Raw genomic sequence first — 18339 nt, 5'->3', positions numbered from 1 at the left:
ATTATGTAGAATTGATATGATATCATATGATTTGATTTGCAAAAGTCTAAGATCTCTAAATGATCAACATAATCAAAATTTTGCTTAAACTTGTTGTATACAGTCAGCTACATTTTGTCTTATTGGTACAGCAGATACTTTTCTAGCAAGTAAAAACCCTTTTACTATAGTACTAAACATTTCCACATTCAGGTCGTGGTACACCTATCCCTTTGCTGTGAAATCTTTAATGATTTTTATAAATTAAACACAAAGGCAACTTTTTATATTGTTAGTAATATTTGAAGATGAACACTTACCTGACTGAGTCAAATAAAATTTTCTTGATTATCCATACATAATTTCTAATGTTTTTAAAAGGTACTAGTACTTAAAGAATGAGCACTAGTAGATAAAAATTATAGATTTTCCTGAGACTAATATTTCATATGTCAGGCATTACACAGTTAATGCATTTTTAATTTTTTAACAGTCGATGTGGACATTTTACAGCCTAAGTGATGTTGATGGAAAAGCAATATTTTATTTTGATTAAAGAGTCATATTTAAAATATGACCAGTAAGAATTTAAGATGATGAATGTAATTCATTGTTATAAAATATATCAGCTCAGTCTTAGTCTCTCCATCCACCAAAGCGACATTAGCCTAAAAATGTCTGAATACCTCTAGTGTACTCTCACTAACATGTGTGCATGTTTTGAACAGGAGGGTAGACTTTACAAGATAATGGAGGATCCATGGTTGTGACTAGCTGTTTTTTCTTTTCTTTTTTCTGTGTGGGAAAATGCAGGGGGGTGGGCTTGCCTTTCTGGAGGAGGAGGAGCAGGAGACGGTGACAGTGTGTGTGTGTGTGTGTGTGTGTGTGTTAGAGAGAGAGAGAGAGAGAGAGAGAGAGAGAGAGAGAGAGCAAGCATCCACACGCAAGCTAGTTGGCATGGACGAACGGCAGGCAAATGGAAAATAAAAATTCTAAATTTCCTGCTTTCTTCCAGTCCACAATCAGGTAAGGAAAAGAAAATGACGAAGGAAAAAATGGTGATAAATAGAAAGGGGTCCAATGGTTGTTTGCAGACTGATTAATGTGTGTAATCTTAACAGAGAGGAGGATAGATACACGCTTTGTGTGCTTGTGTAAAGGTCAGTTCACATGCATGATGCAGGACATGGTGAAATTCCTATAGATTACCACATAACATAGCATGAATAGATATATTTATGGTCATCTGCACATATCTGAAAGATGCGAAAGATTCAGCATGCAGGTCTTCACTGCATATCACATGCATGCTTAATTGCTAGCAAGCTTGTGAGTCTTTAATAACAGCTCAGATTGTATTTGTGTGTAATAAAGTGCATGCATGTTTATGGCTGCTTCCAGGTGTTTTCTGTGGCTTTGCTGCTCCTGGTACCATGGTAACAGCTCAAAGTGCTGTCAGATCTCTCCTCCAGCTAGTGTGCTGTGCTGTCCTCTGCTCCTCTATAGGTGAGTACCTCTGACCTTGGCTCAATGCCTAATCTAACATATGTGCCTGAAATCTTACAAAACCTGTTAAGGACATGCACATGTCATAATTCAATGTAAAATTAAAAGAAAGTAATTATAATTTATATACATAGATAATTTCTATAATTATTTTAGGACCTTTTAAAAATACCTGTAATAAAAAACGGTTTAAAAAGTGCTGAATTTGGAAAGTCAATGATCACTAAAATTGTTTTGTTACCGCCATTCTTCAAAATATACATACAGTATTATTTTTTTTTTTTTGCCTATTTTTCAGACAATCAGCAGGTTGCACCATTATTCATTAAAAAACATACTTCCTTTATTATGCCACTTATTACATGGCTACTCACCAAGTAAATAAATATGTGGATGTGAAATTATACAGTACTTTCCTAAAAAAAAAGAAAGAAAGAAAGAAAGAAAGAAAGAAAGAATGAAAGAAAGAAAATATTCTAATACAATGTAGTAGACACTGCTACTATATTACACAAAAATTAAAAGTAAAACAAGGGAGTTCTTGCAACTGATGAATCCAAATCAAGTATTCCATAGTGCCATGTAATAATATAATATAATATAATATAATATAATATAATATAATATAATATAATATAATATAATATAATATAATATAATTAGTGATGTGAATAGTTAAAAAAAATAATGAATTAATCATATTTTTTTGATTATTAATCGCGATTAAATGTGATTGATTCCACTAAACATTACAATTTTTGAAAATACTTTTACATTGCAATAATTCACATTGCACACAAAAACTTCTAATTAAAGGGGGGGTGAAATGCTATTTCATGCATACTGAGTTTTTTACACTGTTAAAGAGTTGGATTCCCATGCTAAACATGGACAAAGTTTAAAAAATTAAGTTGTACGTTTGAAGGAGTATTTCTGTTCCAAAAAATACTCCTTCCGGTTTGTCACAAGTTTCGGAAAGTTTTTTCGAGTATGGCTCTGTGTGACGTTAGATGGAGCGGAATTTCCTTACATGGGTCCTGAGGGCACGTCTGCCGGAAGAGCGCGCGCTCCCGTAGAGCACAGCACTGAGAGCACAACAGGCATTCGCTGATCAGAGCGAGAGCGTCGCGAAATGTCACAAAAGGAGTGTGTTTTTGGTTGCCAGGGCAAGACAACCCTGCACAGATCACCAAAAGAGAAACAGCATTAAGGGACCAGTGGATGGAGTTTATTTTTACAGAGCATCAACGGAGCTGTGCAAGTGTTTGTGTTTGTTCCCTGCATTTCGAAGATGCTTATTTTACAAAGGTCCGGAATTGCACATCGTTTTATTTCTTAAGGACAATGCAGTCCCAACGAAAAAGGGTCACGATCGTGTGTTGGAACCGCATGCGGTGAGTAAAACTGCTTCAAATATCTCTGTGTTATTAACTTAGCTATCAGCGTGTAAGCACATCAAGTAAACAACATGCAATGTTGTCATCAATCTGCACGAGTAAAACTGTTTCAAATATCTCTGTGTTGTTAACTTAGCTATCGGCGCATAAGAACATCAAGTAAACAACATGCGATGTTGTCGACAAACTGCACTTTCCACATGTACAGCTTAAAAAAAAAAAAAGTGGAACTTAGTCATTTTCCAAATCCGCTAAGCAAATATATACAGTTTCAGTACATACCACATAGAGACGTTGTTGCTGATGCTGCTCTTGTCAAATTTCAGCCTCTGGATCTGATTCTGGATCATAAATATACGGTGAATCTGACTGTTAGCCATGGTTTGTTTTGGTTGGTTTTGTCCTCACGGTGTCACAGCTTCCAAACTCTCAACGCTAAAGCCTACTGGCGCTCGTGATTCTTTAGCTCCGCCCACACGTCATGCCTCCAGCCGGTCGTGTTTTTCCGGGAAAAATCGGTACAGGCTATCTTTCTCTTATGAATATAATAAAACTAAAGACTTTTTGGAGTTATGAAAGAGGCAGTACTACTCTATAGGTACTCAAGATTAACAGGATATTGAGTGAAAACGAGCATTTCACCCCCCCTTTAATGAATTAATGAATACTTAAAGCTACACAGTAAATTATTTGATTGAACATGATGTGGATCTGACACACATCTTTAAGGCTATGTTCACAAACAGCCAGAGCTTTCCCTATCTGATCTTTTTTTACCCCTAATCTCAAGAAATATCTACGGTGCCTGGGAGAAGACATGGTCGGTTCACTTAGTTTTGTTGTGGCCACGACATAATAACTTGTGGGAACATCATATTAATTCGTGGGAACGTTATTATGTACTGGCCACGAGATCATTTTGTCAGGGTATCGACATCCATTTCTCGTGGCCACGACTTCTTATTTTGAAGGAACAACATGTATACAAGAATTTATGACGTGCCAGTGGCGGCGCTAGGGAGGTGCTTGATGGAGTCACATCAGAAATTGCTTAACCCTGGCACAAAATGTAGTTTAATTTGTCAATGAAAACACAACATGCTTATTTATCATTTATCTGACAATTATGCCAATAAAGTTTGAGGTGATGTGATGATAAGCGCGTTGTGTTTTAATTTACAAATGAAACTACGTGAATGATTAATTTCTCAACAAAACTCTGTTGTATTTATAATTATGGTCTATTAATAAGCAGAAATAAAAATGAAATATATGTTAAATTTAAAATGCAAAAATTGCAGTCAGCATAAACAAAGCTTGTTTTGAATGTCGAGAATTCAATTCAATTCAATTCAATTCAAGTTTATTTGTATAGCGCTTTTTACAAAATAAATCGTTACAAAGCAACTTTACAGAAAATTATGTTTCTACAATATTTAGTAGTAGCTAGTAGTTTGTGCACATTTGACAGGATTTTAGAAAAAAATAATAATAATAATACAAGACGTAGTCAGCTAGACGATGAACTATCAATATTATTAAGTTATTATATGATTCAGTCACACATTTAGCAATAATTGTTAGTTCTGTTTGTTGATTCAAGGTTAGCATCATCTGGGGTCCTCTGAGGGTCAGCATCATCTCTTCTCAGGTGTTCTGGATCCAGACTGGAGCTTGTGTAAATCCTAGTTACCACGGGATGTAAATCCCGTGGCGAAACATAGAAACAAAATACAGACATCATTAGCATAGCTGCTGATCCAACAAAGTAAAATTAGTTTAACCCAAGCTAATGAATAAAAATGCAACTTTGAACAGATGCAACTACACTCACAATTAAAAAGAAACATTATTCGAATGCTTGGCGAAAGAGATGTGTTTTTAATCTAGATTTAAACAGAGAGAGTGTGTCTGAACCCCGAACATTATCAGGAAGGCTATTCCAGAGTTTGGGAGCCAAATGTGAGAAAGCTCTACCTCCTTTAGTGGGCTTTGCTATCCTAGGAACGACCAAAAGTCCAGCGTTTTGTGACCTTAGGGTGCGTGATGGGTTGTAGCGTGGTAGAAGGCTAGTTAGGTACGCTGGAGCTAAACCATTTAGGGCCTTATAGGTAAGTAATGATAATTTGTAACTGATACGGAACTTAATAGGTAGCCAGTGCAGAGACTGTAAAATTGGGGTAATATGATCATATTTTCTTGACCTCATAAGGACTCTAGCTGCTGCATTTTGGACGACCTGTAGCTTGTTTATTGAAGAAGCAGGACAACCACCTAGAAGTGCATTACAATAGTCCAGTCTAGAGGTCATGAATGCATGAACTAGCTTTTCTGCATCAGAAACAGATAACATGTTTCGTAGCTTGGCAATGTTTCTAAGATGGAAGAATGCAGTTTTTGTAACATTGGAAATATGATTTTCAAAAGACAAATTGCTGTCTAATATAACACCCAGATTTCTGACTGTAGAGGAAGTAACAGTATATCCGTCTAGTTGCAGATTGTAATCTACAAGATTCTGTGTAGTGTTTTTTGGTCCAATAATTAATATCTCTGTCTTATCCGAATTTAATTGGAGAAAATTGTGTGTCATCCAATCTTTTACATTTTTAACACACTCTGTTAGCTTAGATAATTGGGAAGTTTCATCTGGTCTCGTTGAGATATATAGCTGAGTATCATCAGCATAACAGTGGAAGCTAATTCCGTATTTTCTAATAATATTACCAAGGGGCAACATATATATTGAAAATAGAAGGGGACCTAGGACGGATCCTTGTGGCACTCCATATTTTACTGATGATAAATGAGATGACTCCCCATTTAAGTAAACAAAATGGTAGCGATCGGACAGGTAGGATCTAAACCATCTTAGAGCCTGCCCTTGAATACCTGTATAGTTTTGTAATCGATCTATGAGTATGTCATGATCTATGGTGTCGAACGCAGCACTAAGATCAAGTAAGACTAGAAATGAGATGCAGCCTTGGTCTGACGCAAGGAGCAGGTCATTTGTAATTTTAACAAGTGCAGTTTCTGTGCTATGGTGGGGCCTAAAACCTGACTGAAATTCTTCATACATATCATTTTTATGCAGGAAGGTGCTCAATTGAGCAGACACAACTTTCTCTAAAATTTTAGACATAAATGGAAGATTTGAAATAGGCCTATAATTTGCCAGTACACTAGGATCTAGTTTTGGTTTCTTAATAAGAGGCTTGATAACCGCCAGCTTGAATGGTTTTGGGACGTGTCCTAAAGTTAACGACGAGTTTATGATATTGAGAAGCGTTTCTTCTGCTACAGGTAACAGCTCTTTCAGTAATTTAGTGGGTACAGGATCTAATAAACATGTTGTTGGTTTAGATACAGTGATAAGTTTATTTAGCTCTTCCTGTCCTATGGTTGTAAAGCGCTGCAGTTTATCTTTGGGTGCGATGGATGAAACTGAAGTGTTAGACGCTGTAGAATCTACATTCGCTATTGTATTTCTAATGTTATCTATTTTATCAGTGAAGAAATTCATAAAGTCATTACTATTTAACGTTGGTGGAATATTTGAATCAGGTGGCATCTGGTAATTTGTTAACTTAGCCACTGTGCTAAATAAAAACCTTGGATTGTTTTGGTTATTTTCAATGAGTTTGTGTATATGGTCTGCCCTAGCAGTTTTTAGAGCCTGTCTATAGCTGGACATACTGTTTTTCCATGCAATTCTAAAAACTTCTAAGTTAGTTTTTCTCCATTTGCGTTCAAGACTACGAGTTAATTTCTTGAGAGAGTGAGTATTACTGTTATACCATGGTACAGTACGTTTTTCTCTAACTTTTTTCAATTTGATTGGGGCAACAGCTTCTAATGTATTAGAGAAAATAGTGCCCATGTTGTCAGTAATTTCGTCTAATTCGTGTGTATTTTTGGGTACAATTAGCAGTTGAGATAGATCAGGCAGGTTATTTGCGAATCTTTCTTTGGTGGCTGGAACAATAGTTCTGCCCAGACGGTAACGCTGCGACATATAGTTAATATCAGTTATACGCAGCATGCACGATACAAGGAAATGGTCTGTAATATCATCACTTTGAGGTACAAAATCTATAGCAGTAAGATCGATTCCATGCGATATAATTAAATCTAGTGTATGATTAAAACGATGAGTGGGCCCGGTGACATTTTGCTTGACTCCAAAGGAGTTTATTAGGTCAGTAAACGCAAGTCCTAATGTATCATTTGCATTATCAACGTGAATATTAAAATCTCCCATGATTAGCGCCTTATCAACTGTAACTAGAAGGTCTGAGAGGAAATCTGCAAATTCTTTCAGGAATTCTGTATACGGCCCTGGTGGTCTATACACAGTAGCCAGAGCAAGAGATACATTAGATTTCTTTTGCATGTCTGACAGAGTAACATTTAGCAGAAGTATTTCAAATGAGTTAAACCTGTATCCTGTTTTCTGGGTAACATTGAGAATATCACTATATATTGTTGCAACACCCCCGCCACGACCAGTCTGACGGGGCTCATGCTTATAACAGTAGTTTGGTGGAGTAGACTCATTTAGACCAAAATAATCATTTGGTTTTAGCCAGGTTTCAGTCAAGCAGAGTAAATCAAAACTATTATCTGTGATCATTTCATTTACAATAACTGCTTTTGGTGCGAGTGATCTAATATTTAGGAGCCCAAACTTTAAAAAATTGTTTTTGTTCATTTACTTTACATTTTTCTGGTTTAATTACGATAAGATTTTTTCTAGATCCTACATTATTATTTATATTTTGTACTGTAGACTATTATTTACAAAAGTATCCAGAACATTAAGTAAAGAGACCGAAATGAAGCAAAAAAAGAAAAAGAAAAAAGAAAAAAAAGAACATAAACTAATATAAAAACAATAGAAATAATCTATTAATAATAAGAATGATAATATACAAATATTACAGGGAAAAGACAATCAGTTAATTCAAAATAAAATATTCATGAATACATCTCTGATAATCCCAGGTTGCTATGGTCACGCAGGTTTGTTTATGTTTTAAACTCATAGCCACGAGAAAAACATGTTGTTTCTTCAACATAAGAAGTCATGGCCATGAGAAATGCATGTCGTTCCCTCAACATAGCATCTCAAGGCCACGACATATGGATGTTGTTACCTCGACAAAATGACCACGTGGCCACGCGAGATGTTAACTCATGCCAAAAATTATGTTCCCACGAGTTGATATGACATTCCTACAATTAAATCTCATGGCCACGACATATTATCACATTCCCACGAGTTATGTTGTGGTCAAAACTAAATGAACTGACCATGTCCTCTCCCATGCACCATATATCTATGTCCACGGGAAACCAACACAAAGTGATGTAGTATACATGCCAGACCAGTATGTGGCGTTATAATTCTGCCACACAGATACACAAAAAATGGAGAAGAAGGCTTGGACTTTATATACAAATGAGCATGAAACAATACATTTATTAATCTGTGTTAATGTTAGTTGATAAAAAGACAATTGTTCAGTGTTTGTTCATGTTTTTGTTGCTGTTATGTGACATAGTGGTGTCTGACAAGGGGCAAGACATGGGCTGATAATCATTTCAGAAAATATACAGATTCGCTGTCCACATGAAAATGCAAGGGTGGTGTTTTCAGATTTATCCACTCAGGGACCCAGTTTCAAAAGAATATCAGTTTCACTAACCCAAATGCCGGATCCGGATGCCTGGAAGCTGACATGGCCGGCTCACTCAGTTTTGTCATGGCCATGACATAATAACTTGTGGGAACGAGATAATAATGTGGGAAGTCAATAATGTGGGAAGTCGTGGTCTAGTGGTTAGAGAGTCTTACTCCTAACTAGGGGTGTCACGATTCTCCAAATCCTCGATTCGATTGCATTTTCGATTCTAAGGTCACGGTTCGATTCGATTCTCGATTTTTACATTGAGACAGTCATGAAGCTCTGTGTTGCTCTGGATGTCCAGCAATCTGTAGTCAAGGCAACTAAATGTGCGCTGCTCAGACCTTCAATAACTTTCTCTTTTACATTATTGTACATGGAGGGAATCACCGTAGCTGTGAGATGCGTTCTACTTGGGATTTCGTAGCGTGGCTCTAGCACGCTAATTAAATGCCTAAAACCGGTGTTTTCCACCACCGAATAAGGTCGCATGTCCGGCTATGAATACTCCTACCGCACGCGTAATTGCATTTACACGAGTTGAGTTGCTTGGAAGTTTAATTCCAAATGAAGACGGAAGAGTAGTTTGTGTAGTTGTTGGTTTAACAGATAAATCTATGTTTTTGTGGTGCATGCGGAGATGCCCTGCCATGTTAGTCGTGCTGCCAGTGAGAGAATATGGTACACGCAAATAGCACAGCTTGCAAACTGTTGTTGTTTTTTTTTGTCGACAACGTAAACGTTGTCAACATAACTCACTGGAAATCCAAAATACTTACACACCAGCGATTTCAGTGAAAGAGGAGGGGATTTGAGTTCTGTCGATGGGTCTCCTGCATCTGCAGTTGCCATGCTATCTTTTGAGTGGCTGTTAGAGGAGGTTGACTCGCAGCACTTCAACACGTGTTTTTTTCCGCTTGGCAAGTAACCAGACACAACATGGGGGAGTGGCAGCATCGACGATTCCATTTTTTTAATTTGAAGTTTGAGACTGTGACTTAATTTCGATCGATTTCGATTTAAAATCGAAATCGTGACACCCCTACTCCTAACCCTAGGGTTGTCGTTTCGAGTCTTGGGCTGGCAATACCATGACTGAAGTGCCCTTAAGCAAGGCTCCAAACCCCAACTGCTCCCTGGTATTGCAGCATAAATGGCTGCCCACTGCTCTGGGTGTATGTTCACGGTGTGTCTGTGTTCACTGCTGTGTGAGTGCATTTTGGATGAGTTAAATGCAGAGCATTGATTGATCATCTCAAGGAAGACCGCCTGACCAAGATGGTCAGTATGCAACAGCAAGGTGCCTGGACTAGGTGGGAAAATGCAGAGGAGTGCAAGATTACCTGGGCAGAATTGTGGAGCTCTGAACCACTGCGCATCAAGTTCCTCATCGGTTCGGTGTACGTTCTTCTACCTAGCCCATCCAACCTACACCACTGGGGCTTTGTAGACTCACCAGCATGCCAGCTGTGCCAGAGAAGTGGCACACTGGAGCATATCCTGAGCTGCTGTCCAAAGGCATTGGGGAATGGGCGGTATCGCTGGCGACATGACCAAGTCCTCAGGGCTTTGGCATATACAATTACTACAGCAATCCAAAGCAGTAAGTGTCAGCATCCTTCCAAGCAAACCATCTCATTTTTCAGAGCTGGGGAGAAGGCATATCAGCAGCCACGTTCCACAGGGGGGCTCCTCGCAAATGCAAGAGACCTGCATCTTGAAGTGGACCTGGGAAAGCAGCACAAGTTCCTGAATCACATCACGGTCACCTCACTCCACCCAGACATGGTAAAAATATCGTCGACTAAGCAGTTGGTTATTGTGGAGCTAACAGTACCCTGGGATGACGGACTGGAGGAGGCAAATGAGCGCAAGAGAGCCAAGTACACGGAGCTGGTGGGGGACTGCAGGAGTGATGGCTCGAAGGCATGGAGTGTGCCAGTGGTGGTCAGATGCCGGAGCTTCGCTGGACAGTCGTTGCTCCGAACACTCAAAATCCTTGGAGATGAAGGACAACTGTGCAGGCGAGACATAAAGAACATCTCTGAGGCTGCTGAAAAAGCCTCACGATGGCTGTGGATCCAGAGGGGAGATCAATGGAGTAGCATGCCACTTGAAAACAGGCCGGGGACTGATCACCCATTGCAGGGTTGCCCAGGAGGGTGTCTGTTGATTATAGACCTGAAACACCTGTTGACCCCGGGTTCATCACTGATGATGTGTCCAAGTAGCACCTAAAGGTGTATGTTAGAACCGTACTGATTATGGTTGTCTATGAAATGACCAGTCAAAAAAACATCAAGATTTATTAGCAAAGAGACAGAGCTTTGGGACGTAGATAAAATTGCAAAATCCAATCTATATCTAAACACGGTGCTGAAAAATAGTCACAGAATGCAATCAATATATGCTATTTGGGTCATTCAATACTTATAGGATAATTGAAGTACCAGTGGCTAACAATGTGAATTTAGACAGAAATTAGAAAAATTACATTGTTTTTTTTTTTTATGGCTTCTGGGTAAAATCATCAGTCTCAGTGAGGCTAGGTGACTTATTTTGTCTAATATTACATCCAGCTTCAGATGTCCAAAAAATGGAATTATACAGTAGAATATTTTCAGATGCGGTTTAGAGACAAAACAGGTTTGCTTGAGTTGTAAAAATGCATACAGTGCATACACACATATTTATTCAATTCACATATTTTTACAAAATATTTGAAAAAATAAATCAATAAAGAAATGTAGGTCTGCAGTGTGCATGCATATAGAATATAATTTTTTTTAGCAATGTTCTTACATCAGTCTCTTTTGAAATCAGTTGTGCTTCTATCAATTATAGATTTAACTGCATATATAAAGCATTCTAAATCAGTCGCCTCTTCATTAAATGCAAAAGCATATGTAGGTAGCAGACAGCGAACTGGGTTTGGGAACAGAGCTATAGTGTATGACATTTCAAATTAAAGAAAATCCCTCCCACCAGTGATGGTAACACTACCCAGATGACTTTTAATCCAATTTAAAACTCAGAGATTCATAAATCTCCATTCATAACTCTGCCTGCCCCCACAGAAATGAACATGTGTTCAGCTAATCATGTTGTGTTTCCCTTAGTGACTGTAGAGACTCAGAGAGGAAAATGTGATCACACATGATGTTAGCATGATAGCAACAGCTGATGGAGATCCAAACGAGCTTTATTAGAGTTGATCGAGTTTATGCTGCACATTACAAACAGAAGTAATTTTTTTTATGGCAGCTTTGAAAGGCTCAAACTCTGATATTCAGTGATATTCCATCATTCCAGTAAGAATTAATTATGTTGTTTTGAATTTTGTCAATGGCAAAATAAAATCTAGTTATCAGTATAAATATAAAGCACTTTATACAATACAGATTGTTTCAAAGCAGCTTTAGAGTAATAAACAAGAAATTAACAGAATCCATAATGCAAACTTCTTCAAACTGTCAGATAAATTCAAATTCTGCTGTAAAACAGTTCTAAATAGCCAATGGTTCATGACAGTTCCATTAAATAACTGTGTGAAGTTAATCAATTATGAAACAATTGAAATTCAGCTATAAGAAGCTCTATAGAATGCAATAGTGTTGTTACTGAGGTCAAGTCAGTTCATTGTTGATTCAGTTCAGTTCAATAATAGTGTTGATGCTGCAAAATTCAATAATCATGAAACAAATTAGATTCAGAAGCAGATTTATCAAACTCAGTTCAAGTTTTGTTATCCACTAATACTGTCAGTGCAGTCAAATCGATAATCTTATATATTATGTGCCAGATTTACCAGACAACAAGGCAAATTTGAATGAGACTGTATATCCATAAAAGCTCTGATGGGAGTGTAAATTTCTGACAATTTCTGACAAACTGACAAATTAAAGAACACAGATGCAGCCAACTCATTTCCACAGTACCAATGAAATTTACCAAGAGCAGCAGAAATAAACTACCGTCAGCTGGAGTTCCCATGAAGGACTATTGCATTTGGGGTCTGAACTGAACATTTCCCATAATCCCGTGCCTAAGGCCAATCAACGCCAGGTGTTCCCCATTACCAGTCCCCTATATATACTGTGTTTGGACTCTCAGTTATTGCAAAGTCTTGTTAAGTCTAGTCTGACTCTTCTCAGTGGTTTCCTTGTGTTTGTTCCTACCGTGTCTTATCTTGGATTGTTTTGTCCCCATTGTGCAGCTGTGGCCTAATGGTTAGAGAGCCTGTCTAGTTACCAGAAGGTTGTCGGTTTGAGTCTCTGTGTTGGCAGGAGTTGTAGGTGGGAGGGGGTGAATGAACAGAGCTCTCTTCCCCCCTCAATACCCATGGCTGAAGTGCAGTATGAAGTCAAGTGTGGGTTACCATACTTGGCAAATGTCACAACTTTCTCTTTTTTCACTTTCACTTATACCGCCTGTGAATCTCTGCCGTCTGGTTTGACCTCTGCCTGGTATTGTTTCTGATTTTGGATATCCTTTGACATACTTGATGCTGTTATCTGATTACTTCCTGCCATTCTCTAAATAAATATACTGCAAATGGATCCTAACGTCTGTGACTCTGCATCACACTATCGTTGGCATGTCAAGTGCAAAATATTTAAAAACATGCTTTTTGGGCATTAAATAATAGCATAAATACCAGTACCATACCACTTGTCTTAGTAAATAATGTTGCATGGTTTATTTAAATCTTTTCCCATACATTTTGCATCTGAAAAGGAACTTCCTACAAATGCATGTGCAATACAGTCAGCCATTAGTGCCAAAAGAGGGTTTGAATTGATGCAAACTGTTATTAAATCTGGCCCTGTATTTTAAACTATAACTAAGCAAGTCAAAGGCAACAGCGGCAAGCAGCCCAAACTCTATCAGGTAAAACCTAAATGCCATATGAAACCTATATGTTATAGCCAGAGACATTAAACCAATGTCCTGACTCTCTGTGGTCATTAAAAGTCCCAGAATATATTTTGAATATATTTCATCCTGGCCAAAGCGCTTTAAGTGTTTAGAAAAGCATTATATTAATGCAATGAATTATTATTACTATATTATTATTATTATTATGTCTTGGGTGAGTTGTTCAATGTGAGATCAACATGATCATTGGAAAAGTGTCAATGAAATCATCACACCTTCTATAAACCTGTGTGGTTCTTATGTCTTTGGCTCTTGGTTGAAATTACTGTTGTTTAATGTCCCAGTCCATCGTGATTGAATTTAAGAGATTAATGTGAAGTTGTTGTTTTATTTAAGGGCCTCCTGTACTGTCTTCTTATGCCAAGGCAGAAGACAAGCTGTTTAAGCATCTCTTCAGCAACTACCAGAAATGGGTGAGACCAGTGGAGGAACTAAATGGAACGGTGCAGGTGAAATTTGGCTTGGCTATCTCCCAGCTCGTGGATGTGGTGAGAACTAGGGATGCTGAAACAGCATTCTCCTTATTCAGGCAAAATCTAGTCTTACAGTAAACATTCCTCAGTAGACTGGGAATTTCACATTTATTGTTAACCATTGTGTTCCGTTTGGGGTCAGAAAGGTTAGGGTAAGGTTAGAAATAATGGGATAAATCATCAGTAATATTGATGTATTTGGGACACCAAACATTAAGAACATATAAAATCAATTTTAACAGAACATGAATGTTAATAGAATAACATTATACATAATATTGGCTATAATATTGGATAATAATTATTATTATTTTTTTTTTTCAGAATGAGAAGAACCAACTGATGACGACCAATGTTTGGATGAAGCAGGTAAACAGGACTAATCCATTAAAAGATTTATCTGATTAATATGAAATATATATTTTTTTAATACCTTTATTCATGTTCTGTTCTGGTAGTCATTGGTCATTGGTACACAACCAACATGTATTGCTTTCTTTACTTTTTTAATTGCGTGAGGATCAGCTATGCCCATAAATCCATGTCTCTCTGCTGTCAGGAGTGGACAGACATGAAGCTCCGATGGAATCCGGATCATTATCTGGGCATCACCTCCATCAGAGTTCCCTCAGACTCCATCTGGCTTCCTGACATTGTGCTCTATGACAAGTATGTGGTGCCACTCAGTGGCAACCTAATGAGTAAGAAAGGACTGAACATGATGTTTAACATTTCTGTCAGAACAATTAATAACAAGGATGCTTCTAATATTTTTTTATGGATATTAAGAGTGGCATTATGTGTACATATACTGCATCACATGACTTACTTATTTCATACATAATTCCCATGCATAACTTGTGAGTAACTATGATTGTCAAATCCCTTTTTTTAATCAAAGGTACTATTAAAATCTTGAAAAATATGCAATTTGAAGCCTTAACAGTCTGTATCTCAGCTTGATAAGTGATTCTCACCTGTAGTGCAGATGGTCATTTCGAGGCCACAGTGACAAAAGCAGTTGTGAGATATGACGGCACTATCTCCTGGACCCCTCCTGCCAACTATAAATCTGCCTGCACCATCGATGTGACGTTCTTCCCCTTTGACCTTCAGAACTGCTCCATGAAATTTGGCTCCTGGACCTACGATGGTTCCCAGGTATGCTGTAAAGTTTGTAACTGTTATTAAAGGCATGAAAAAACAATGTTTACATCTATAAAGGAAAAGATATACCTAAAAATTAACCAAAATTTTACCTTTAATAAAAATGTATCATCAGTTCATAGTGACCACTTTAATCAAGCACAAGAAAAGTAACTAAAATGACTCATACATAGTTTTTTTTGTGTTTATATGAAAATGTATGCAACAACTGCATAATGTTCCTTTTCTTAAGGTGGACATTCTCCTTGAGGATGTACATGTTGACAAACGTGACTATTTTGACAATGGCGAATGGGAGATTGTGACGGCCACGGGTAGCCGGGGTTTGAGGAGTGATGGGACCTTTTTCTATCCATCCATCACTTACTCCTTTATTATCCGACGTCTTCCTCTTTTCTACACACTCTTCCTCATCATCCCCTGTATTGGGCTATCTTTCCTGACCGTGCTGGTGTTTTATCTCCCATCTAATGGAGGGGAGAAAATCTCCCTCTGCACGTCTGTCCTAGTCTCTCTTACTGTCTTCCTTCTGGTGATAGAGGAGATCATCCCTTCCTCCTCAAAGGTATTACTCTTTTTAAGAATTTAAAGCTATATTATGTTTTATTACACTGCGATTAGTACTGTAAGTCAGTGTGCCACACTTTTTTGTTTAATTTGACATTATTGTCAGCAATAAAATTGCAGTATTGTTCAGCTATTTGTTTTTTGTGTGATAAAGTTTCAGCACCAATATAAGTTCATTCATTTAGGCATTGAAGTGCTTTTCTGTATCTGCTTTGAGGGCTCTTATGTCATTCTGGAGTTGTGGTGGAAGAGTCTGTCATTCATTTCTAGATGTCAAAAAGTCAAACTGCAATGCATAATTTCTAGATTAAACCATACGGTATATGCAACACCTGGAACAGTGAATGATATACAGTACATGATATAGCATCTATATCTATCTGATAATCCATAGTTTCAGTTACTCTGAAAATATAAAAAAAAAACAAGGATGCTACTGGGATTGTAAAGTGGAGCAGAGAAATTTGAGAAGAAAATAAATTATTTAAAAAAATGTTTTGGGGCTGGCAAATTTGCCATATTAACTAAAAGTGATAATTACCCACCAAAATAAATAAATAAATAATGATTTACTCTGATATTGTTCCAAACCCATTAGACTTTGGTTAATCTTCAAAACACAAAATAAGATAATTTAATGAAACAACTTTATGGCTTTCTTTTTTGCGATCTTCTAAGTTCTGGTTACCTGGACTTTCAGTGGAGATACAGAAACGTCTAAGCTTTCATTAAAAAAAACATTTTTTTTTTTTTTTAATAGACCTATAGTTTTGTAACGGCAAGGTCACAGTATTTGTAATTTTTTTTCACTAGCCCTTTAATGTATTAAAACAACATACATAAATTCTAATATTATTACGGATTAAAAAAAATGTAAACACATGCTGAAATTATTTCCACTGAGGATTATTTTCATGCTTTCATTCTCATTTTCAAATGACTTATATTTTATTGCTCTGCTCTTATGTTTTCTGTCCCAGGTGATTCCTCTCATTGGAGAATATCTGGTCTTCACTATGATCTTCGTGACGCTTTCCATTGTCATCACTGTCTTTGCCATTAACATCCATCATCGCTCCTCATCTACTCATCACAACATGGCGCCCTGGGTCCGCCGTATCTTTCTGCACCACCTACCAAAACTGCTTTGCATGCGCAGCCATGTGGACCGCTATGCAACCACCGCTGCAAGGGGTGGAAGAGAAGGGCTGGTCTATGGGAAGAGTTCGGAGCAGGATACCACTCCTCTGCTCAATGCAGAACATAGTCTGAAGACAGCCTTAGACTCTATAAGCTACATCATGCTTCATGTTGTGAAGGAGAATGAAGTCAGAGAGGTAAGTATCTCACTTTAGAATTTCAGACTTAATAAGCTTTGAGTTCTAATAAATTCTTATGTAATGCCTTCTTGTAGGTTGTTCAGGACTGGAAGTTTGTGGCCCAGGTTCTGGACCGGGTTTTCCTGTGGTTGTTTCTCTTAGTATCACTGCTCGGTTCTGCTCTGCTTTTCATTCCTGTCATCTATAAATGGGCCAACATAATTGTTCCCAGCTATGCTGGAAGTACCATCTAAAACAAATGAATGTATAACATTGAGAAATCTATAGCTTGGATAAGGTTTTCGCATCATTATTATATTAAACATCTATGCAACTTGTAGCAATTGAGCGCTGTCATTTATGCTTTAACATGCTGCATCACATTAAACGTTGTATGCTGATTTCATTACAATAAGATTTAGAATAAAAATACTGTTTTAAAGTTATAGTGCTTTGTGAATATGTATATGGTAATGCACTCCTAAAGGTGATATGTATCCTAGATTACTCATCTTGCACCCAAGGTCATATAAAAATTAGGGCTGTCAAAAATAGCGCGTTAACGACGTTAATTAGTTGTTTGTTGTTAATTATGTTAAAAAAAAACATATATTAAAAAACAGCGGCGAGCGCCGCTACGAAAACACAGAGGAAGCTTAAGGTTTTACCCCGTTTACTCTCAAATATATTCATGCCAAGCTCGATAAACAGAGACGACTTTGGTAGTTGATCAATGGAGCTTCTTTCTGTTATAGCGTCCTGTGTTTCACACTGCGCATGCGCAGAACGCATACATGCAATGCAGCGAAAATTACAGCTGTTTGGGAAAGCATATGCATTTTTACTTGGTTTTACTGGCACTTGAAGCCTTCAGAACGTGAAAATATCGACCCTAAAGTATTGTGGCAGAGCAAATGAACATATCCCAAAAACAAGAGTGCCCAGAGTGCTGCTTATGTGATGGTGGAGCATGTTTGTGTTTCTGAGTTCATGCTTTCAAGTTTCTATGCATAATTTCATAGATATGTGGCTATATTTAACCACTGGTTCACCTAAAACTCTTACACTATCAGTAGTTAAATGGCATGGTTTGATATAGTGCTCAGGTAAATTTGATCATTTGTCATTTAATCATTTGACAGCCCTAATAAAAATGTTTTGTCCAATCAAATGCTTTCTAGAACGGAAATGCCCCTTTTTCCTCATACCAGCTGCAACCTACTAGCACTAACAAGCTAATTATAGTGTTTTGAAGTCCATGGTTTTCCTGTGGAATTGGGCTACTTTTATACTGCTGCCATGG

At 37.5% G+C, this 18339-nt stretch overlaps 1 protein-coding gene across 2 annotated transcripts; it reads left to right on the top strand.

Moving 5' to 3' along the window:
* Nucleotides 1-881: 881 nt before the first annotated feature.
* LOC127934478 (neuronal acetylcholine receptor subunit alpha-5-like) lies at nt 882-17482 on the top strand. Of its 2 annotated transcripts, XM_052531900.1 has the most exons (10): nt 912-1005; nt 1101-1139; nt 1381-1485; nt 13847-13998; nt 14308-14352; nt 14543-14652; nt 14967-15144; nt 15383-15715; nt 16698-17054; nt 17132-17482. In XM_052531900.1, the coding sequence occupies exons 3-10, from the start codon at nt 1413-1415 to the stop codon at nt 17288-17290; spliced, it is 1407 nt and encodes a 468-aa protein (XP_052387860.1). In that variant the 5' UTR covers nt 912-1005; nt 1101-1139; nt 1381-1412; the 3' UTR covers nt 17291-17482. The 2 variants fall into 2 exon arrangements, with proteins under 2 accessions (XP_052387862.1, XP_052387860.1); XM_052531902.1 differs by lacking the exon at nt 1101-1139 and having other exon boundaries at nt 882-1005.
* Nucleotides 17483-18339: the final 857 nt, after the last annotated feature.

This window comes from Carassius gibelio, chromosome A18 (genome assembly GCF_023724105.1).
Source record: "Carassius gibelio isolate Cgi1373 ecotype wild population from Czech Republic chromosome A18, carGib1.2-hapl.c, whole genome shotgun sequence".
Lineage (NCBI taxonomy): Eukaryota > Metazoa > Chordata > Actinopteri > Cypriniformes > Cyprinidae > Carassius > Carassius gibelio.
Note: the sequence above shows the minus strand (reverse complement) of the source record. Positions and strands in the feature narration are given on the sequence as shown.

Bases quoted from the DNA above. Each gene is read 5' to 3' on its own strand.
- LOC127934478 (XM_052531902.1), top strand. From the start codon at position 1,413: ATGGTAACAGCTCAAAGTGCTGTCAGATCTCTCCTCCAGCTAGTGTGC. The intron at 14,353-14,542 runs GTAAACAGGACT...CTCTGCTGTCAG, and splicing joins CCAATGTTTGGATGAAGCAG to GAGTGGACAGACATGAAGCT. The intron at 15,716-16,697 runs GTATTACTCTTT...TTTCTGTCCCAG, and splicing joins TCATCCCTTCCTCCTCAAAG to GTGATTCCTCTCATTGGAGA.